At 36.6% G+C, this 24,147-nt stretch overlaps 1 protein-coding gene across 1 annotated transcript in view; it reads left to right on the forward strand.

The window, feature by feature from the left end:
- SEMA3A (semaphorin 3A) overlaps nucleotides 1-24,147 on the forward strand; it is a gene marked incomplete at both ends in the record, with an annotated part of 169,519 nt that overhangs the window by 139,743 nt on the left and 5,629 nt on the right. The window contains 5 exons of the mRNA XM_084268648.1: nucleotides 3,975-4,194; nucleotides 9,314-9,405; nucleotides 12,348-12,389; nucleotides 18,043-18,200; nucleotides 22,116-22,183. Of these exons, the coding sequence (XP_084124774.1) occupies nucleotides 3,975-4,194; nucleotides 9,314-9,405; nucleotides 12,348-12,389; nucleotides 18,043-18,200; nucleotides 22,116-22,183 (580 nt within the window). The remainder of the gene's footprint in view (nucleotides 1-3,974; nucleotides 4,195-9,313; nucleotides 9,406-12,347; nucleotides 12,390-18,042; nucleotides 18,201-22,115; nucleotides 22,184-24,147) is intronic.

Consider the following 24,147-nt stretch of genomic DNA (forward strand, 5'->3'; position numbering starts at 1 on the left):
GTACTTCATCCTGAATTTATATATTACTTTTTGCAAATTCAGCTAACAAAGCTCAAGTTTTCTCAGCTTCATGGTACCAAAAGAATAATCCTGGTTATGAACAAAACACTTTCTATCACAGTCTATCAGATATGACCAAAGCAGTTTTAATTCCTACCAAAACAGAGCTATTGATATGTTCTGTTGCATGCCCTAATTGGTCAATTAGGTGATAGCCTACTTATGTCCTCCTGACTAATCAAAACCCCTGACATACCATACTGGGTACCAGCAATTGGAACTGAATGTTAAATGCCAGAGTTCTTTGACTATACTTGATTCTAAGATCAAGCTCACTTCTAATTTTTGAGGATACTTGTATTCATCCCTATATTTTGGCACCTGAAAACTTCCTATTTCCTTAATGTCCGGTCTATATATAAAAACATGAGTTCTGATGAAGCACAGTTAGCTTAACCTAGATCCACTGATATCAATAGAAGTCAAGAATAATATCTTAATTTGGTATCCTGGTTTGGTGACTAAAACAAAGGTGAATAGGACAGGACCTTCTTCCTCAGGACAGCGCAGACTTTATATGTGTTAAGATTTCTCTGCAAGCAGTTTGGACTATGGGTGGGGTAAATATCACCTGCTGATGGTGCCCATTACATTCCACTGACAAAGGAGGGAGTTATATCAAAGAGCATCACAGAATCATGGAATCACCTGAGTTGAAAGAGACCCTTAAGATCATTGAGTCCCACCACAGCCTTACCCTGACTACTCCACCTCTAGATCATGGCCTTAAACACTTCATCTACATGCCTTTTAAATACCTCCAGGGGTGGTGACTTCGCCACCTCCCTGGGCAGGCTATTCCAATGCTTAACAACCCTTTCAGGAAAGAAATTATTCCTGATATCTAACCTAAATCTCCCCTGGTGCAATTTTAAGCCATTTCCTCTTGTCCTATTGCTTGTCACCAAGAGAAAAGACATCTCCTGCCTTGCAGGTAGTTGTAGAGTGTGATAAGGTGTCCCCTCAGCTTCCTTTTCTCAAGACTAAAAAGCCCCAGTTCCCTCAGCTGTTTCTCAGTTTTACTTTATCTCATACAGTTTTCTAAAGTGAGGTGGGATAGATGTGAGCAACAAACCATACCACTTTAGATTTTAGATGCAAAGACAGAAAGTTACTGACATTTGTCTATTTTCATAAAGCCAAGGATCCAAGCAGTAACCTGGCTCTCAGAATTGGGAGTCTCATTTAAACACACAGAATTGTGACACTAGTTCTAGTTTTATGATTTTTCTGCATAAAATATATCTTGGTCAACATTGGTGCAAGTACAATTGAAAATGAGCCAAAATGTAAATATTCAAGCTATTGAAACACAGCTGAAATTCATTTACTTAGAATTGAAATGAATATTCATTTACTGTTTTTTTTCAGTGTTTGCGCAGCTGCAATTAACAATATGTAGTTTTTGTGTAGTGGTTTTTATACTTAAAGCACTTTACATATATTATCTAATTAATCATTATCTAATTAATCTGAGCATTTAGTATTGAACTGTAGTTAGAATAGTAATCAAAATGTAAAGCAAACTTAAAATTGAAGTGTAGAATTTTAAACACAGTGTTTGAGACAGACAGTGGTTGGGCCAATGATTACAAGAAGCCTGTCGGATTTTCTTTATGTAATATATCTTACAAGAGAGCAAGAACATATAATAATAAAAAGGGTGAAAAATGTTGGTGCAATAAAGTAGATAACTTGCTTTCTGCTTAGCCCGCTCCACATGCATTAATCAAATGCCCTCCCTTCCTCCATTCTGTGCCGTATAATGGAACAGGGTACAGGAATTTGCTTACTAACAAATATGCCAAAAAAGGACAATTTACACTTTATATGTCCATGCTGGAAGTGTCCCTTTGCTGAGTCTAACAACCAGTCCTTTTGACAACATTGATTTTTTAATTTTATTTCTGATGAATTATTAATAATTTGGACCAAGGTGAGGGCAAAGACAATTGATTTCTTCTACTGAGCATCCTGCAAGGTCTGTATCCTTGGTTAATAAGATGTTGTCCTCTAGGTTTTTAATTTAATTGGAAGTTATTCTATATGTGGATATAAAGGGCATATTATCTAGGACATTTTAACACCAGCTTTTTATATTTCAGGTTCAAATCTGCAAACATTGTATCTGTCAACAGGGTTTCAGAGTTTTGTCCTTCTTAAATAGGTATCTCTGAACAGATTAGGAGTGGGGGGACACCAGGTTCTGCTGATTTAATATCATTGTGGTTCATTTTCTTCAGCCACTCAAAATTGCTAACACTCTACTAATGCTTACTTTAAGTAACCTTGAATTGTTCATAAAGTACTGACCAATTCTACAGAAGATAGTGTGGTGATTAGCCACAGTCCTCATGTCTTCCCATGGGGACGGAAGGTAGGTGAAATTGGAGGAATATTTTTGTGGATACCAAGCTGTCATCTTACCTCTCATTCCCTTCTGAACCTTAAAATTTGCTGCTGTTGGGACATGAGCAGAGAATTCCCTGCTTTTCACAGAATAGATGCAAAACTGTTTGTCCCACACATGTCTGTATATGGGGGCAAAGGAACACTTTACTTCATGGGGGTGAGCTTAATCGCAAGGGGACACCAATTTTTCTGTAATCAAGCATTACACTGCAGTAAGGACTTATTTCAGCTCTTTAGCGAGAGTTGTGTCACCCAATTGTTCTCATTGACAACATGAACAGCAACAATCACATGAAGCTTTATTTAGAATCAACAGAGAGACAAAAGATACATTTAGGACATGACCCCTTTGATTGGATTTAGTGTAGCGGGTTCCATGTTATGGGGACAACAACATGAATGACACAGTCCTGTTGAGACAAGAAGCAATCTGAAAAGTCAGTAGAACAGGGAGTTGTCCCAGCACTTAAGGATTTGATTCCTCAGAGAGGAATTGATTTCTAGTCACCTTCTGAAGACAATACTTTGAAACCAAGATGGTGGCATAATTAATAGATTTTCTACTGTATACATAACAAAGTACTGAAATCGCTTGTCACATAGTGCATAATTTTAGATAGTTCAGGATTTTTCCTTATCCTATTTAAATATTAATACTAGCCAGTAAATGACTGAAAATACTTCTACAATGCATAGTAGTTAAGAAAAATTATGTATTGGGATTGTTTACCTGCTGTTAACCATAGTTATTTAAACCCAAAATGAAAAAAAATAAAGGAGACTTTCAGTGACAGAATTAACTTTTGCTGTACGATAGGCTGTGGATGTAGCATACCTGGACTTCAGCAAAGCCTTTGACACCATTTATCATAGCATTCTCCTTCAGAATCTGGCTACCAATGGTCTGGACAGGCACACCCACTCCTGTGTAAAAAAGTGTCTGGATGACGAGGCCCAAGGAGTTGTGGTAAAGGGAGACAATTCCAGCTGGAGGCCGGTCACAAGTGGTGTTCCCCAGGCTCAGTCCTGGGTCCAGTCCTATTCAATATCTTTATCAGTGACCCTGAATGAGAGGATTGAATGTTCCCTCAGTAAGTTTGTGGACAACACTAAGCTGGGAGGAAGTGCTGATCTGCTTGAGGGTAGGAAGGCTCTTCAGAGGGATCTGGACAGGCTGGATCAATGAACTGAGACCAACAGGATGAGGTTCAACAAGGCCAAGTGCAGAGTCCTGCATTTGGGACATAACAACCCTGGATGTATTTAAAAGACAGGTACATGAGGTGCTTAGGGATATGGTTTAGTAGAGGACAGGTATGTTTGGACTTCCTGATCTTGAAGGTCTTTTCCTACTTATTCTGTGATTCTGTGTCTGTCACGAAACACTTTGATCCCCTGTCATATTTAATTATAGACTGCAGTAGTTGGAATGATTGTAATGCACTGGATTTCTAGTATGTGATCAATAATAAAATGTAAAATGTTTTCCCTTCTATTTCCAGTGTCCCAGTAAAACATTTGGAGGCTTTGATTCAACCAAGGACCTTCCTGATGAAGTTATAACATTTGCAAGAAGTCATCCAGCCATGTACAACCCAGTATTCCCCATCAACAACCGCCCAATCATGATAAAAACAGATGTGGATTACCAGTTCACACAGATAGTAGTAGATCGTGTAGATGCAGAGGATGGCCAGTATGATGTGATGTTCATTGGCACAGGTGAGAAGTCTTGAATCTACACTGTATGCTTCTCCAGGCATTATGGAGACATAGATCAGATAAAATTTCATACTCTGAAAGACAGAGCACTGATTTATGTTCCCGTGGATACCTGTGAAAACTTGGGGCAAGACTCAAAACTGCGTGTGGGGAGGTCTGTTATATACACTTGCTGTAACAGGTTCAGGCTGTGGCCTGCATAGCTTAATTCTTTAGGAGTTTTGCCAACTGGATTAAGATCAAACCACTCTCTTTTTAACTACTGTTATTAGGGAATTTTATTAGAAATATCGTGCCTTATTAATTATAATTTAGTATTAAATGTGGGTTTTGAGGTACCCATTTTGAAGTTCAACATAAGCGGCATTAATGTGAATGAGGCAAGCATCCAGGTATGGGAAATGTTTTGTATGACTTTCAAGTATTTCACGTATTGCCTTAAGATGTACAGCTCTTTAGACAGAAAGTACATCATTTCACTTAAGATGAAGATATCTGGCACATGCAAACTGCTTTAAGAAATCTGGTATTCAAATAGAAATTTGATATCCTTTCCAAAGCATTTGCAGAATCATACAGATTGGGCATTTTATCAAAAGTGGAAATATGCACTCAGAAAAGACAATTTTTTCCCAGAAAGGTAATAACAAGAAATAACAGTGGCCAGAAATTGGCTAATAAGCATTTGCCTAAGTTCAGGGACTTCAGAACTATGCTGATTAACAACTGGTGGGTCTGCTTCTTTGCTTTTGAAAATTTCCCATTGTTTGACTGGTGTTTCAGTTATGTAGAATGAAAGTTATTTTAAACTTCCATTGAACATAATTGCTAGTAATTAGACATTGGCATCATGAAGTCAAAACAAATCAAGCCAAAACTCCACTGTTTCTTTTCCACTTTGGACCAGGAAAAAAAAAAAAAAAATCTGTCTGTCTGTCCAATTTTTTTTACCTGCTTTAAGTACAGTCCTGGTGCTCTAGACCTGGGGTCAGATTTCCAAAGCAATAAAGCTCAAGGTCTCTTTCATGTTGATGCCTGAAATGAGTAAACTGAGAGCTGATGAAGCTTTGTGTACTAAACACAGTCCATGCATAGCAATTCAGAACATTTACTGCAGGAAATGCATCTCTGCAGAAAGCATACCAGCTCTTTAGAGCTGCGAACTAAGTTATTAGAGATCAGTGTTACAATATGTTCTTGCATAAAACATTGAAAAGTAATTTCATACACAACACATATATTTTCCATCACACATTAGAGACTTCAATGCCATCTCCAACTGCCAGTTTTTTGTGCCTTTCAACAGGTCGTCTATGACCTGATTCAGCCCAGAAAAAAAAAAGAATTAATGGCACTTCTCCCCTTGGCTGCGATGTGAGGGAACAAGCCCTTCAGCATCCAGAGTATGATGCTGAACAAACATAAGGAGCTGATTTATGTCTACATCTTGAGCACAAGAGGTGGCATTTATCTCACCAAAGTTTGGAATTCAGTCTAAGATAGATGTCTTAGCTTCTGCAACAGAGAGCGATAAGTACTTCCAGAGCAAGATTCATTGTACCTTCTTTGAGACCTCTATTAGAGTAAGATGAATAGTTACATAGAAATTCCTGTCTGTTTTCAGACAGTACAGGAAGACTTGCTTAAATCTGAGCTATAGCTTTTAGATAGTTATCGTTACATATAGTGGTTCTTATCTAAATTTTTCAAAGTCAACCTCTGAAAGAACCTCAATAACATCTAGCTCTTACCTTTGAATTGGGAATTTAGACACTTGCTTAGTTTCCTAAACCACTAATACTCAGGTTTGTACTAAGTGCTCTGGATCTCATCTGACATTGCTGATATTTGTGCCCAAGAACTTTAAAAGTATTGAAAGATTATTACTTACACTTCCCAAAAGGGATTTCAGCACCAAAACCCCAGCGTTGTAAGTGCAGAATGTTATTATTTCTTGAAATACTACTTTTGTCCATAAAAACTGGACTTGAAGCCGGGGCACAGAAGATGCTCCGTGATCCTCTGAGCTCACTATCCTCATTGGAGTTCTCATCATGAGAAAAGGGTGTCTTCCATTCAGGCGGGAAAGAAAAGAGGCAGAACTGAAGTCCTGCCTGACTTCTGACAGAAAGAGGCATTGAACTGGCTGGTCAGAGTCAAAGGAACAAGAAACAGATACACAGTCAGCATGTATTACATCTTCCCCAAACAAAGAACAAGCTGGGGAGCAGATTAAGGATTGTAGTCAGAGTCCAGTTTCCCACATGATGATCTGAACTTACAACAAAGCCAGAATTAAGCTCCATGGGACATGACTGAATTTTTCTGTGCAGGTCTGCCCCATCAGATTAGGTACATTTATCTGTAGTTTCCCATTGCCCTTGTAGCAATCAGCATTATTCCCACATGCTGCTGAACTTCAAGATGTTGAGGAAATACTTTTTTTTTTTTTCCTTTTCATTGAATAACTGAACACAGCATAATTAATAGCCATCCAGTGTAGTCACATTTTCCTTTCCTGTGGGTGAAATCTTTAGCTGAGCAATTTCTTTCCCACTGTGATTGTACCAGTGTGTTTCACAATGGAAATAAAATCATATCAGCCTGCTTGAAATTATATCAGAAAAAAACAGGGTTTAAGATATGCACTTAATGCATATCCTGAGTGTCTTATGTTTGGGATCATTTGGCACAGTCAAGGTACATCTGTCAGTAAAGCAAATTAATAGCAGTAATCTTATCTTACTGCGCAGAGCCTATTGATCCTGAAGGAGAAGCCTGATTCCATTTGTGTGAAATTGTTTGAAATAGTAGTCTGTAAAACTTGATCTAGAACTCAGATAAAGCCCCACTTTGGTACCTGTGGCCTGACCAGAGTCACCACAGTGATTAACACAGTGTATCTTTGACCTCAGAGGCTTTCTTGAGCATCAAGCAACTGCAATTCTTGCAGAATCCACTTAAAAGTCAGAGCTTTAAATGAAAAACACATTGTGTGGGAAACTCATGTGTGCTTATTGCCCACTCAAGCTCCAGTTTTCCTCGTGCTGTTTTATCAAATATTCCCCAATATTTCTAGAATTTGGCATTGGGATGGTGGCTGACCACGGCCATAGTCTAACACAGCACAGTTAATGACACGTTGCTGCACTGTTATATTTATTAGATCAGAGTTATCTTTTTTTTTTTTTCTTTTTTACCCCTACAATGTGTTTTCCTCAAAGCCACAGTCATCAAATTATCAGGATAATTACGGAAATGAATTCATCCATTGAATTATAAATATAACCAATGTTAAATTATCTGTTGTTTTGAGTTACTCTGTTCTAGAGATGCAGATTTTTTTCTTCTTGTTTTAAAGTTTATATTGCATTTGTTCTGTCTTTTTCTCAATATTTCTTGAATTAAATATATTCAATTAGTAGCAGTAACCATAGTAAGCCACTTCCAAACCAACACATCTAGTATATTTTACTAGCTTAGTTTGTACATGTAGCTACCTAAATAAAAAGAAAGCTGTACTTTGCTTTGCTGATGATGTTTTAAGAAAGAACTGTTTTTTCTCTTTAGAAAATAATCTATGAATTTGTCACTAATGAAAGAAAAGAGTGATGTAGACATTTTGGGGAAAAATAACCCTCTTTTTTCTCTAAACTTACAAAATTATGTGCTTATAAACCAACATCTGCTTAAAGGGGGGCAAATGGGAAAATTAAAATCTTATTTCTACAGTGTATTCTAGAATTTCTAGAATATTTTAATCCAAATTAATGTAAAGAAGTTAAATTTCCAGAGTTTTCTCTAGAAATCAGTAGCTTTAAAGATAATTATCTTATAAAAACCTTTCAACCTACATCATCAATTTGTTTCAACTTTATACATATTTTCAATATAGAAGTGATGAATTGTCATCTTTTTAATCAGAAGTTTCAACTAACACACAGAAACATACATACTAACAAAGTATGTTCCAATTTTGTGTAACTGTTCGTTAATTGTTGTTTTAACAATGTTGACTGTTATAGTTGTGTTACTCTGAGACTTTTATCCATTTAAAATGCCTTATATTTTCCAAAACTTTTATTGATATAGAATGTGCAACAGGCAAAGTCCTCAGGGAAGTAGTTGTCAGTCCTATGATATATTAACATGGCACTACACTTGGCTGATTAAGAAGAAAAGTCACATCCACAGTGTTTCCATTTCAGAGTCTGCAGTGATAGGTACCAGCCTAGAAATTATTCTTCTGTTGTTGTTCCTGTTCCCTGAAGATTCTGTTCATGGAAACAAGCAAACAAAACACAGGTGCAGAAGCTGTAAAACAGATATGGTCTGAAGTCTCCACCATATCCACAAAACCAAAGGCTGTAGCTCTGGTATTTCCAGCACAGGCCTTGTTCATGTTAAAGCCAGTTGCAAAACTCCAAGAATGTAAATGAATATAGTATTAAAATGCTGGCACGCGCCCATTTCTAAACAGAAGATACAAGTTGTATTGCTTTTTACCCCTCAGTGAAGACCAGCATCTCACAGACATAGAAATACAGATGCCTTAAGGGGCTTATACATCTTAGGTACTTTGTTTGACACAGGGAAGATCGCGTCTACTTAAGAGATCTAACAGCTTCATCTGTCTAACAAAATTTGTCCAGATGTTTTCATATCCATACCAAGCCTTCTGACAGCATCTTCACATGCATTTTAAGAATGACAAACATCATATTCAAAATGGACAATAAAACATGCCTGAGTAAATTTAGTGCATTTCCTTTCTCAATTAAATGACTGAAACATCTGTCATTTTATACTGTCACTTAAACAGTATTTCAGTCCTTTCCATTCTTTAATAACTACAGCAGTGTTTATCTTCTTTGCTGTGTTTTGATAATTGAAAGACCTCAGTGAAATGTCCTATGGAAATCTGGTGGTTTTCTGGCTTATTTTAAATAGCGGCCAGTATTTTGAAATGTGAATGCTCAGAGATACATTGCTTCACAAGCATTATATATGAAACCATCACACACTACATTTTGGCTAATTTTGGCTGCTCTGAAACTGAAGTATGCATCTTAAGTACCTGAAAACTTTTCTTTTTCTTTTTTTTTTTCCCCCTTTCAAGATATTGGAACAGTTCTTAAAGTGGTTTCAATTCCTAAGGAGACTTGGCATGAATTAGAGGAAGTCTTGCTGGAAGAAATGACAGTCTTTCGGGTAAGTGCAGCTAAATTTCAAGTGTCAGGTTGTAGATTTCTCCGTGGACAGCTGCAAACTAAACTTCTTGCAGTCTAGCCAAGGAATAGCCTGGCATACCCCTCTAATTAGCTTGTCATTTAGAGACCCAGACACTAGTCAAAATAAACCTTGAAACTTTCAGTGCTAGCTGGAGGTTAATGATAAAAGAAGTGGCATTCTGGGCTGTTGTTTTGTGGTTTAAAAAGAAATTAGTATCTCTGAATCTTACAGCTATTACATGCTGTAGTTAATTACGTATCTGTGCAAGTCTGGGAATAATGCCTGTCTGTGTCTGTTTTCTCCCACAGTGATATGCAATACATGAATTTTATAGTTGCGTCAACTCTTAACAGTATTTGGGCTATCAGCATAATGGAACTAGAATAGAGACTTTAGGACAAACAGTGATCTGCACAGAGTTATTAAGCCTAATAATCTGAGAAACAAAGAAAGTGTTTATGTTTTCAAAGGGGACTTTAGAGTCTTAGAGTCTCTTTATCATGGTTTGACACAGGACACCATAAACACCTCCTAATATTTACTGTTTTAATGTGAAAATCCATCTCTTCCATTTTTCCTGAGCCACCCTAAAAATTAAGGTATCCCATAGGCACTCCTGCAAATTGAGGCTGAGTAAATCTTTCAAACACTTTCCAGACAGAACCCAGGGATGTTTCATACTTTGTACACAACAACGAATCATTTACATTCCCCGCGTTATTCTTTTTGCCAGGTCTGTTTTACGGCGCCATTTCACAGGCTCCAAGCTTTCAGGAGGTTTCTGCTTAGCTGGGATAGTGAGGTTAATCTGACAGCATGAAGATGATGCTTGCATGCTCAGAGCACCCCAAATAGGCTGTGCTCAAAACCTGCCACAGCTTCCATATCCTCATCGTACCCAGCTACAATCTCTTTATCTTTGGTGTCTGAACAGACACAAAATATCTAAACAGAGCTTGTATATCTTTTTACTATTATTTGCAGGTTTTTTTTTTCTTCTTATGGGCAATCTTGCCCTTACTGGTACCAGTTTTGCACAGAAACCACTATTTTGAGAGCAAAGTACCACTGAAAAAATGGCTATCCCTGTTTCTGCAATCCAAGTCGTTTATGAGGGCGGAAATGTGGTGGGGTTTCTTTTTTTTTTTTTTTCTTCTAAGCAGAGAAATAAAGTAGAAACTACAAGAAGAAAATGAGACAAGTAATTTGTGTCTCCCAGCTTTTTCTCTTTTTTATACTCGCAAAAGTCATTACATTAATGCAGGGTAATTTGGCAATTGTTGATAATGCATGAGTCTCTTCCCTAAATCAAGTAGAAGTGCCAAGCTAAAGGAGATCAGAGAAATATAAAAGTGAAAGAAGGAAAATAAATGGAGTGAAAGTTTTATTTCAGAAGGGCTTTGGAGAAGTAGCGTGGTTAATAGCGAATTCAAATCTGAGATTTTACTTTGCATGTATATTTATTCATTGTACAAAAGGATTTTGCTGTTCTGATTTACTTGAAAGCTCATTTATCTCCTTTGGCATATATTTAAGCCTTAAAGAGGGTATTAATGTACTTCAGTGGAATAAGCAGAATTGTTATGCGTAAGATATGGATCTTTCAATAGGGAATTTGCAGCAGATTTTAAATGTACCTTAACAAAATGTAAATTTTCTTTAGTTACTAAAGAGTCTACATACAACATAATGTATTTTGATGCTTAAACTTCAATGTGCTGAATACAATGCTTTTCATCTATAGTTCCAACAAATTGAAAATCTTCCATACCTGTTACATTGATGGCTAATGCCTCTTTTAAACCCTTTTGTGCAATATTTCTCTGAAGAGCTGAGCAAACAAATGAATGAGTTCAATTTTCATTCAAATGTTACAATTAATTGATTCTTTCTAATATAATGTCTATTAACTCCTTAGTAAAGGCAGGTCCACATGCTCAGTATGCACCTACCCATATCAAATTCTCTCAGGATGAGCAAGTTGAAAATTACACACATGTAAAAGCTTAATAAAGACTTTATGCATGTACATAACCATGCTGCATAGATCAGTAGTAAATGTTTAGATGGAATAAAGTTCATACAGAACTGATTTGCACACTTTGTAACCTAATGATGCTATTTGTGCTCTCAGGATTAAATCCATTCAAGCGTCTGAGCCTATGAAGTCTAATAGCCTTTTAATCAGATATAAACGTTCCGTTAAATATTTCCTACAGTCTCTCATGTAAGAAAGTAAATATTGGTTTTACATCTGTTTGCTGCAGATAAGTATAATTAAGAGTAGACAACTAGGAGAGCAGTAACTCTCCCAGCAACCCACCAGGCTGATTAAATAGTGGGCATTTCAGGTGCAAAAAAGTTATTCCCAGTTTCAGTTCTTTGTTTTGCAAATACGAGTAACTTCTTTGTAACTGAATAGTGTGGTGCTGCCAACAAGATTATGCTTGCAATTAAAGTTTGTTCTTATGAATAAGATTTTGCAGGAATCCCCCTTGATATATGTAAAGGGTGTTGCTTATTTCAGCAATATAATCTTTGATGTAGTAACTACATACTTGGATACAGACATCATTATTTTCATGTTTCTTGGGAGGTTCTTTGAATGTAGCTTTAATTTTAAGTCCAAACTTAATTTCAAGATGTGAAACTAATAACAAAGTAATCACAATAAAACTTTAAGAATCATGGAAAATTATCTATCTACAATCAACATAGCAATCAAAGTTGTGCCCAGATATGAACATATATTCTAATTTGCTTATAGCTAGAAAATAATCCACTGCAAAAGACAATAAGAAGCACTGTTACTGAGGAGTGTCTAGTTTAATTTCAAAGTTTCTGGGTTGGGCAAATAGCATTCTAGCAGAACTTTTATGTTTATAGAACTCAATGTATATTTTAACTCTTTTCTTCCCTAGGAACCCACTGTTATTTCAGCAATGAAGATATCCACAAAACAGGTATTATGTGCACAAACTTTAAATCACTTTTAAATATTTATTGGTCTCTGTCTTTTAGAAACAGTAACTTGGCAGTCAGTAGAGACATATTAATTACAGCGGCAGCATCCCATCCCTTTCTGTAAACACCAGTAGTTTCTCAGGAAAATGTGACATGCGAAGGAGAAAGAAAAAGAGAAAAGCCTAGTTTGTGTTACTTACTGGTAAGGTGGAAACTAAACACAAACTAAGGAGCTGTCTGGAGGCTCTCAAGAAAAAAAAATCTACATTATGGGAAGTTCTCATGACAGAGAAACTGTTCAAAAGGATTGTTCAGACTTGGTCCTTTGCTTTAATGGGAGTAGATCTAGCCTCTGTAGAAATAGTCTAGTAGAAAATGCAGGTAATGGGAGCAAAACCTGGAACATTCTCCCATCTTTCTGTCCAATGCCCATTCCATTCCTAGGTGTGCAGCACCCAGCTTTAACACAAAGGGCAAATCTGACTTAGTCCAAATTTTCCATGACATTCTCATGCAATGGCATGTTTAGGATATCGGATCCAGACTCCAGAATTTATATTTCCTACTTTCTGTTGAATGTACTAATAACTAGCTTCTTACTTCGTTGTAAGCCAGACCATAACTCAAATGAAATGGACTTGGTGGCTTGAGGCAAAGTTTTGTCTGATTTACAGTAAAGGTGATTCCTGTATTTCTGAGCAATTATGGGCAATTATTATTAGATCTCTTTGTGAAGCAGCTGATGAATTATGTAATTGTGCAAAGAATACTGGGTTGCAGTCTAGGAGTGAAGTGTATATTAGAGCTGTATCTTCCAGTTCTGCCTGGAATTAGGTAGATGAATCCCAGCAAAAGTAATTTCCTGTCTCAGTTGTCTAAGACATAAAATTTAATGTCAAAATTAAATTAATAAACCTTTTTATTATTTTTCTTTATCATATTTGTGTTGATTTGGACCTCATTTCAGTAAATACAAGCAACTTGTTCACACTCCTTCATTTTTCATTTAATGTCACTGTCAGTAAAGGGGAGATTCTGTATTATTTCCAGGACTGGGTGTGCTAAAAATTGTGTGTGTTATAAATAAGATTTAGTTAATTGATCTACCTCACTCTATATATTGTTAAACACAGATTGAATTCATTCTGTAATGGACAGAGCCTGATAGCATGTTTGAAATAATTCATATTTAACTCAGATTTCACTGTATTTAGCAAAGTTGTCTTAAAACATTTGTGTATTTGACAGAAAACATTTTGTTTGGGGACACTCTAACATACTTTACCACCTAAAACAACAAAAAAGGCAGGATGAAAAAATGCCCTATTGAACACTGAGATATTTAAAAACAAACCTGTCAAGTTGTATACATGTTCACATCATACCAAAATGCTCTGCTTTGGATTATTTTTATAAGTACAATCCCTTAAAGCAGCCAATCATATTTGATAACGGACCATGCATTTTCGTACAACTTCTTCTTCAAAGCATCTTTAGTTATTCAGGAGAGGTTACAATTTTCCCTGAATCCTTTGAAAACAAATTTATGCTGCTAAAATTGTCTAAAGCTAAAAAAGAGCATAAAACACAAGTTATTCAGGCAGAGTTAAGCTCATGAAAAATCAACCAGCCTCAGGCTAAAAATGACAGAATCATGATACAGTCTGACAAGCTTTTGGCACTGTATCTCTGTATCAAATGAGTACATGGCAACATGTTTCCATTTTATATTTATGATGTAAAAATACTGCAGTTTTATAACTCAAACACTTTACTCATTGTGTTCTGATAAGCAGGGCGTTTTTCACATAAACAGCGTGATAATTCTATGCATTGTAGAAAGCAGGAGCATGAAATGTAAACAGTAAAACCAGCATGTCTTATTGAATAACTTTAAAACAATCACTTCATTTATTTTTTCACTAACAATTCTTTCATCCAACTATAAAACCATGGCATAGGGAGTTTCTTCTTATTTTTTGAATGTTTTACTACTCTGATCGTTCAAAGCTACCTCATTTGCCATTGTGTCAGTGATACTTTACAAATGACTCTTCTTCCTGAACACCAAAAATCTACAAAGACTTAAGGAGTTTTAAATTGTGTAGAGCTCTAAGGCTGCCATGTCCCTCTCTAGGAGTATTAATTTGGCCTTTAAGCAGGAGTGACTTTGATTAAGGAAATCTAGCTTCTGTGTGCACGACTAAGCCTTGATACAGTCTTTCTCAACTCTGCTGTCTTTAATTCACAGAAATTGAATTTATGTTTTTTCACTGAAGCAACCTATTCCTCCTAATTGTTTTCAGAGCCCTAGGCCTGTGTAACCTTATCACTTAAACAACTCATACATGGCTAGCAAACCTTCAGAAGACAGTACTCTAAAGCCACTGTAACACCTCACAGCTGAATTCACAATTCTGTGGGAGCCAGGCTTGCAGGGAGCCCCTGGCTACCACATGGCCCTGAGCCTGTCAGGTGGGACTCCATAATTTTTCTGTTGATTTAAAAATGTGGAAGTAGGCCAAGAAGTAAGACCTGGCTTTCAATCAAAGGTGATTTTTGTGGAGCAAGCTCTCATCTTTTTTATCAGGGTCAAGTTTGTTATTCTTTCTTTCAAAAAGCCATTGAATTTTTGGTAAGATGGGAAAAAACCCAAGGAAATCAGTGGCTGATACAGGCCGCCTCCTTGTCTGGTGAACTTCTGTGAAGGCCTTTTGATTCTCCTCCATAAAATGGTCAATTGACAGCAAGACAGAGACCTTCAGAATACCTTAGAGACTACCTCTATAGTACTGTTCACAAACTACAGAATTTTACTCAGACATTGCCATTTCTGTCCATAGTGAGCATATGTAACAGACCACCTCAAAAATAGTCCCCTGAACTATTCAACATCAGCTGCTTTTCCATACATAAAGTTAAATGGGATTTGAACCTCATGATCCCTAAAGTTTCTTTAAACTTCTGCCCAAGTTTTGTTTGTTGGGTTTTTTTATGTTTTGGGGGGAGGGGTTGTTTTGGGGTTTTTTGTTGGCTTCATTTTGGTTTTGGTTTGGTTTTGGTTTGGGGTTGTGGTTGTCTTTGGGTTTTTTTAATTACAAATGAAAAAATTCAATGTTATGTCTTTTTCTGACTTCTAGCGAAAGACTACATTTTGGGCATCACTCTGGGGGATCCCAAAACATTAGTTTATTTAAAACTTTAATCTCTTCAGCTTTTCTGGAATTCTGATACATCTTCAAGAATTTCTAGAGGAAAACTTTCTTTTTTCCCCTGCTTCTGGTTTGATCTGATAATCACTTGATTTATTAAATTAACAACCTCTTGGGAGAGACTCTTTGCCCAAAAGGCAGTTGGACTGTGTATGACAAAGTAAGGTCAGACCATTGATGCAAATCATTCTATAACTATTTTCTGCATTTCATGCTGCCTGGATTTATATATTATTAGTGTCCAAAATAATGATCACCAGCTGGAGTCTAAAACCATGATCAGAAGAGCAGCAAACAGGGCAGCAGCCTTCAGGCTGTGCTGCACCTGAAACACATGCTGTAATTCACTAACTGAACTTTATGAACTTATCTACGAGGAATTGAGTCTTTAAGTAACCCTATTTTGGCCTCACTTTTTGGTGCCTTGTTTGGTTGTTGTTACATGTTTCTCATCATTCTTTAATTCTAAAGACATATATTAGAAATTGGAGGGGGGGGTGTGACAAAATTAAATTGGTTACAGAAGTGTATAGGAAACCATTACACCATTCTTCTTTATTTTCCCATGTGCATTCTCTGGGTTGATTTTTTATACTAGTTGCACCACACATTGCTACATGCTTATCTAGATATTAATGCCCCAATTACATAGGACTCAGATCAATACCATCTGGACATTTAAGATACTTAACTGAAGCTCTAATTTGACCTATGTTGCCTCCATAATCAGTAAAGAGAAAAGACATCCCTTGAGGAATGGTTAGGTCACATAAGATTTGAATTGATGCTCTTTACTGCAGAACATACTCCTAAACTGGGCACTTTGTTAATTGACTTAAGTTAGAAAGAATCAAAGTGACTTAAGTTAGAAAGAATCAGCTTATCACGCCTGCTGCCTGCCATCTGCTTCTCAGTGGTACGACGCTAAGTGGGGACTGGTATACACAGCTAAGGCTCTGTGTTGAGCTCTGTGTGGCCAGAGATTTTTGGCCAGAGAATGTGGGCAAAATGGGCACAGAATGACTGCTTAGAAAGGGTTTAGTTTTTGGTTTACCCATGATTTTTCCTTTGGATGCTTTCCGTGTCATATCTTCCTTGAGAAAATACTGATGTTTACACAAATGCACGGGATGTTTCTGTTACAATTAATATGTCTGTATAAACTGCCAAGTTGCTGTCTCTGAAAGAAGTTAAAGCAGCACCTTTCATGAGTGTCTTTTGTTTTGTTGTCTCCGGGTAACCAGTGCTCATCATTTCCAGTTGGTAGGTGACCTCAGCCACCTTCCATCTGTGACTATCCTGGAAATGGTACCTCTGGGACACCACAATGTAGGGAATGAAGAATTTTCATGTCATTTCTTGAAATACTGTTTTTCACACCATCCTTGTGTTTTTTTAAGAAAGAAAAATGAATGCAAATTTGTATTTTCTTGGTGGGATTGCTTGGAGTGAGACCTTAAAAAGACACATTAATTGCTTCACCATGGGTGCTGGGTGACAAAGTTTAAGCTTTTGATAGCAAACTGACAGTGTTTCTAAATGGATTATGCCACTGAATTTTTGTTTATCTATTTATTTTGTTTCCCTCCAGTTTTTCATCTCAAAGGGAATTGTATTTACTTACTGCACTCACACTTGTTTTCTTTGTGAATTAATGCTAAGTTGAAATATCTCTGGATGTTCACATGGCAGCAGTAGTTCAGTTTCCCTATGTCCCTCTAGAGACCAACTTCCCTAATAGACCACATGAATTTGATGTCAGAGAGGAAATTAAGAGAGATGAGATATTCTGTTGTCACTCATTTTGTTTGCATCTTTTTTTTTTTTCTTTACTTCATGGCTTCTGTCTTCATTTGAACAGCATGTTCGACTCAACACTGTTTTTTTATAGAAAAAATGTAAGCCATCTCCCCTCGTTAATGATATGTTTCAATTAGAGTAGAAAACAGTATGAAGCATCAGAATTAGCAGACATGCAAAGATGTGTGTGCATGGAAGCACTTCCAAAGTGAAATATCTTAGCATCAGTCTGAAATAATTTACTTTATGCTTCCCTCCACCTTACACAAATCAAGGTAGTGTATAGGCATTCTACATTAAAGTTATTTTTCTTTAAATGTAAAAACATATTCTCCTTTGTGTTCTGTCACATATTGTAGTGCAGGGATCTGAATAGAAAAGGAAAAAAAGGAAGAGTACTTTAATTTTTCTTACTGTTTAGAGGAAATACTGAGAGCTTCAGATGAAAAAAAGGTTGTCCTATTTGATTTTTTTTTTTATCCTGAGGACATTTCTGATTCCTTTAGTTTACATCAGGATCATGATCCTTTGTTCTATTACTAACATATTACTATATAACTTTTTCTTGCTTTCTTAGCTAAAATCTCATCATTTACAGTTTTTCAATTTTGTTTTGTATTTTATTTAACTTTTAAAACAGCAACAGCTCTACATTGGCTCAGCCACTGGAGTTTCACAGCTTCCTTTACACCGCTGCGATGTGTATGGAAAAGCATGTGCTGAGTGTTGCCTTGCAAGAGACCCTTACTGTGCCTGGGATGGTTCATCTTGCTCACGTTACTTCCCCACTGCTAAGAGGTAGGGACAGTTTCAGATGTCTGCTTGGTTTCCTATTTGTTTTAACTGATGGTCTCAATATGACCAGAGGGCTTTGGAGATTTTTCATGGGATGGTTAACTGGAGCCCTTTCTCTTCCAAAGAAAACAGAATTGTTGCAGTTACAAGCAATATGAAGTCTTGGTTGATTTAAAGTGAACACTGCTACTTCTTGGGTTGGCTTAAAAAGCCACTGTAAAAAAACATTCAGGAAAGAGTTGTCTTTCAAACGGATTCACAACTTTCTGTTCAGTAATAAAGAGCAAAAGGAAAAAAAATTCATTCTCTCCAACATGAGGAGGGGGCTTGATGTTAAAGTACTACCTGCCCAAGTAAATTATCAGGCATTTTCATTAATTCTAATTCAAAGGAAATATTTATAAAGTGTTTGGATGTGAATGGAAAGTTACTTTTCAGTGATATATAGAATTATTGTTTTTATTCAAATGCATAACTTGTATGTGTCTAAACATTACCAGATCAGAAAAAAAAAAATCACTATTTTTCATTCAATGTGCTCTGATGCTACAGGCTTTGCAATGCAGAGGTGAAGGCAAAACAGACTCTACAAGTGGATATATCATTTTTATAAAAAATGTACAAGTCCTAGTTTCCTGATCTGAATATTTACAACAATATTTTCTTTGTCTGCCTTTATCTCTAAAATTCTTTTTCTTGAAGTATATAAACAAGTTACTGAACAGCTCTTATCAACTGAATCAGAAATTGGGAATAACTGAGTAGATACTCTCTTGCAAATAAGAACAATGGCTACAGTGATAAAAAAAAAAAAAGTGCTCACTTTAAATTGAATTTGCCACCCATCTTGCACATATAAAGAAATAAGGAATCCAAGGGTTTATATACCTAAAGGTTTACATATAACTAATGGTAGCAAGTAATTCTTAGAGAATGTCAGGACTCCAAATTCCAGATTTGGACTGGCTGTTGCAGGAGATGAAATGTGGTAAATGGTGGGAAGTAGCATTTGTGTCACAGATTTTTCAGATGGAGGGAATTAAAATTTCAAGGTTTGCATTACAACATATCCTAAACAAATACTGATGACAAAAGAAAAAGCTGACTATGGAACATGAGGTTCTATTTTTGCACCAGGAAACAAAGTTAATCTGAGACAAGCGGGGCTTTTTGTGAAATTCTTTAGAAAAGAATTAAAAAGGAGAAACTGAATCCATCCCAAAAGAAGAGCTGGTCAAATTTTCTCAGCTGCGTGGGCTAAATTCAAATTTGCGGTAGGATCACAGCAGTTTCTATGTAGGAGAAGGAAAGAGACGAGGGGGAACAGTGAGGTTTTCAAGGAGACCTGAAGAGATTGATTTGATCTGAAAGTTTCAGGGGTTAGAAGTCAGTGTGGCTGAGTACTGCCTCTGAGTCGAGGGAGACTGGAAGGTCAGGAATCACTGAACTGCTCTTTCTGCCATATCCCCACTAATCGTTATCCCTGAACTCATCCTTTCTCAGCATTCACTAGCACCTATTGGTACTCACAGCCCATCTCAAGACCCACACATCACATCATTCTGTCATTCATCTGCTCACACTGATGAAAGCAATAGTGCTCTTTGTCTTTTCCTTATTCCTCTCTTCAACTCTCCAAACTGTTGTCATCAGGCATAAAGGGACTGGGAACTCTTAGAAGGATTAAGGAGCAGGATTACTAGGGCTAAACTGGGTTGCACAGGTAGATGCAGAATTTACTCTTCTTGAGGCCACTATGAAAGAAAAAGTAAGTCCTGGAAGACTGGGATCCTGCCAGTGCATTCAGAAAAAACTCCTGTCTCCCACTACTTTCCTCCAATTTTCCCTCCGCAGCAGCAGCAGAGTAAAAGTCTGTGATACTGGGTTAGAGGATCCTGTTAACCTGGTACCCACTGCACCCAGTGCCTGAAGCCAGCCTTAAATGCTTCTATGATAAAATCAACATTGCTGGAAACAGTTTAAATCTCAACATTTTCCTAATGGTGAATCCTAGTAATTTTAGGCTCCAGAAATATTGGGAAAGTTGAGTCCTCAGGCAATCGCACAGATGCTTTGCTAATAGTTGGTTTTGGGGTTTTGTTTCTGTTTGGTTTGCTTTTTTTTCCCTCCTACTTTCTTAAAAAGGATCTTTTATGAGCCATGATTTCAATTTACTTTTCTTTCTTTGTGCATTTTACAAGTCTAAAAGACAGTGCAGAGCTTCTGTAGTGTGACCACTTAACTTCACCCCATGCACATGTGTTCTGGTTCATATTTCATAAAACTTCGTGTTGATACAATAGTTATATGTGCGATATTTTCCTAAAATCCTAACTAAACATCCATCCAAACTCCACTGACAGTAATATGAGTCTTTCCACAGCTTCTTTTCTACAAATAGTATCCTATAAATATGCTGCATTCCAAAATTTAGGAAGGAGTAACAAAATGTTATGGTTCCTTATGTTTTGGTGTATTTTTATTCATTGGTAATGAGTAATATGAAGATGATATCTGAAATTAGGATTAGTACATTTTATTTTTTGAATCATACATCAATCAACAGAAGGTTCCTTCTTGTTAAAGCACACTAATTCCCTAGGACAATTTAAAAGAATCTTTTATTCAGAAAGATACAAAAAAAGCAAATTCTGAAGAGCTTGGGTTGTTTTGTTGGTTTGTTTGGTTGTTTTTTTTTCCCGAAAAGATCCACAACTCTTGCCACATTTCACATAACTAATTTCAGTTTTAACATTTCAATAGTTTTCAGGGGACAAAAAAACCCCAACCCCAAACAACCCGGTTAAAACCTGTCAGCCAAGAAGAGTCAGCTCTGCAGCTGCTGGTGCCTCTGTAAGACCTCAGCCTGTGCTGATGCAGTGAGAGTCTGCAAACAGGGCTAGCAAGAGAGATGCTCTCTGTACTGCAGAACAATGGCTTTTTAAAAATGCGGGCTGTTGTCACAAGGGAGTGACCAACAGTGCTTTTTACAAGGCTACTTGACTTTTGCATATCCGTTGCTGGATGCCATAATCTGAAATCACACCATTGTTCAGCAGCCTAATCCTCTTTGTTCTCCTCTAATTTTGCAAGCCCTCAGGCTTTCTCTGATTCCTAAAGTAAAGTGCTCACACTTGAAACACATCTTTGTTTGCCTTGTTCTTTTTTTTTTCTTTTTCTTTTTTATACCAAACGCTTTTCTCTGGCTCAGTTGAAATTCGTGTCACAGCTATTTAAATAAAAATAGGAGCAGACAGAGGGAGAAAAAACAAATGCAAAATAAAACTGTATTAAAAAGCTTTCTTGTGTGAAATACCACATTTTCATTTTATTTCTTTTTTTTTTTAGCACTAGAATAAATGTGTTTTCCAAAAGAACCATTGAAAATCAAACTGGGGGAAAGAATGTACTATGTTACATGGACATGCAATAAAAGCTAGAACCCATTCAAAAATCTTTATTGCAGTAAAATACAGCACTTTGATATTTTTTCAAAGATGTCCATCCTGATATTTCATTCTAGCTTAAAGATGCCATGACGCTTATTCTGTAAAGCTGTATCTTCGTGGTTTTTGATGCATGTTAAACTGTACTGTCTAGATTTTGATCCCTTAGCAGTCCCTGTATCCCTGAGTCAAGTAATGAAATTGTGACCAGTATTGCCAACAGAGTTGAAACGAACCACATAGGCTTGGTGCAAGAATTCTGTATTTACCAGTTTCTGAAGACTTTAACTGTAAGGTGATTGTACAAACCAGGGTGATGCATAAAATACAGTAGTAACAATATGATTTCCTCCCTTGTGTTGTTTAGGTGCACTTGTGACCTATGTCATTATATATAAATTCCACTTGGCCATGGCAAATGTGAATGCTGACTGCTGAGAAGGTCACTAATGGTTTTCAAATATATTTGCAGACGTACGAGACGACAAGACATCCGAAATGGAGACCCACTTACCCACTGCTCAGACCTTCAGCATCATGGTGAGTCCTGGGTATGACTGAAATACAACTAATTTGTATGTAATTTACAGGCTGTGCATGAGAAGAGTAGGAAGCACATGATGATTTGTTGGTGGAATTCTTTTGAACATCTGGGAAAGATGAACATAATGCATCATTATCCCAATTTAGATTGCTTACAATGGCCTGGATCAGACACTAAAAGCAGTTTGTTGGGTATTTTTTCCCTCAAGTTAACAGATTCAAGTGTTTTAATTTTTCTGCTTCACTTACCTGATATCATACTACCAGGCTAGGCATATTATGTCAGAAAAGAGTCGTATCTCCATCAAAGCAGCAATGAATATGTACCTATTGCTTTATATAGTTTGCATGGAATAACAAGCAAACACATAACCAACTACCTTGGATAATTACAGAATGGTTTTGTTGTAGGTGCCACACTAGCAGACCTTAAAATAAGGATGTTCTGTGTATTGAGCCTGTTCCATGTGTTTTCAGCATAGGCATTCTTTGACGTCTTTTGGGTTTGGTTTTTGTTGGTTGTTTCATTTTCACAGTGTATTGACCAGATCTTCTTAACTTGAATTGTTTGGCTAATAAGCTTCTCACAGTTATTGATTTGTTGCCAAACTCTTCAGAAGATCTTCATTTGGAAAACAAAAAAATACCGTTTTTCCTTAAGTGAAGGGAACACTTAGGCAATACTTCCCTCTGCTGGAAAAAAATATTACTCATGTTTGTGGTACATCTTTAATAACGGCTAAACCACTGGACAGATTCCTGGGAATAATAAAGAAGTGGCTGAAAGTGGAGATACCTCAAAACCCTCATGTCCTTTGTGTCCTTGTAATAGCAAGAATAATAAATAGTCAAAAATCATACTTCTGCGTCAGCTATAATTTGCTTCCACTACGATGCAGTAATACTTTATCATACTTTTTAATCATTTGAAACTTGCAGCTAACATTACTACAGCCTCTCTTTTTACTTCTTGATCATCAGACTCAGGGTAAGATACTCAGAAGGGAAAAAGGATGGAAAAGTGCATGACGTAGTTGTTATATTTTGAGAACACATGAACAAACAACTAGTTCAATGCAGATTAGTTTGCAAATGTACACTATCATAATAAGTTCCACTGGTATGATATCTAGAAATACTTATATAGTGCAGATGAAACCATCCATACATTAAGGCTGAGATGACATTTTCAGTTCCCCATTAGGAAAATTTTGCCAGACAGTAAACATGGATTTTATTACTACCAAAAGCATGTCTTACCTTTTTGCTATATGGACGTATTACTCATGAGTGAAATAATGATCTGGGCTACCACATGTCCAGTTTTTTTAACTTTCTCTTGCCCTTTCTAGCTGTGCTTTATACAGCTGTAGGTCTGTTCTTTATCTTCACAGACAAGAAAAGTATTTCAAAACACTTAGGCTTTTATGTCTTCCCATATTTGGTAAACATATTTTTCTGAAGAGATATCTTCTGTCCAAAGGGACGTGAGTAATCCAGCATAGTTTTTTCATGACAGCAATCATGAGAACTCAAGGTCAGGAAAAAGCTATTATACGATACACCTGATCACAAGGAGCTTTAATACAGCTTTGTCAAAACGAGCAGGGCAAGTATGAGACAGATATCACTGAAAATTTCACTTAATGGTAAAATGAAGACAGCATGATTAGAAGAATTAATAACTTGCAAAAAATAATGAAGGAATACAGTTCTAGGTCCTAGTCTTCAAGGATGCACTGTAATAATACTTAATAGATGTTTGAGGCAAGGTTTGAGTGAAATTTTCCCTAAATTAATTCTCAGTTGTAAATCTATGAAATTTTCCTTGTCATTTGCACATAATCATGCATAGTGCAGAAAGCTGCATGGCCCATAAACTGTCTATGCCAACTTATGTTGAGTTTTCTCCTCAGTTATGACTAGTAGTTTCCTGGACAACAGATGAAGAATTGGGTTTG

The sequence above is a fragment of the Gallinula chloropus genome (assembly GCF_964237585.1).
Source record: "Gallinula chloropus genome assembly, chromosome: 1".
Taxonomy (NCBI): domain Eukaryota; kingdom Metazoa; phylum Chordata; class Aves; order Gruiformes; family Rallidae; genus Gallinula; species Gallinula chloropus.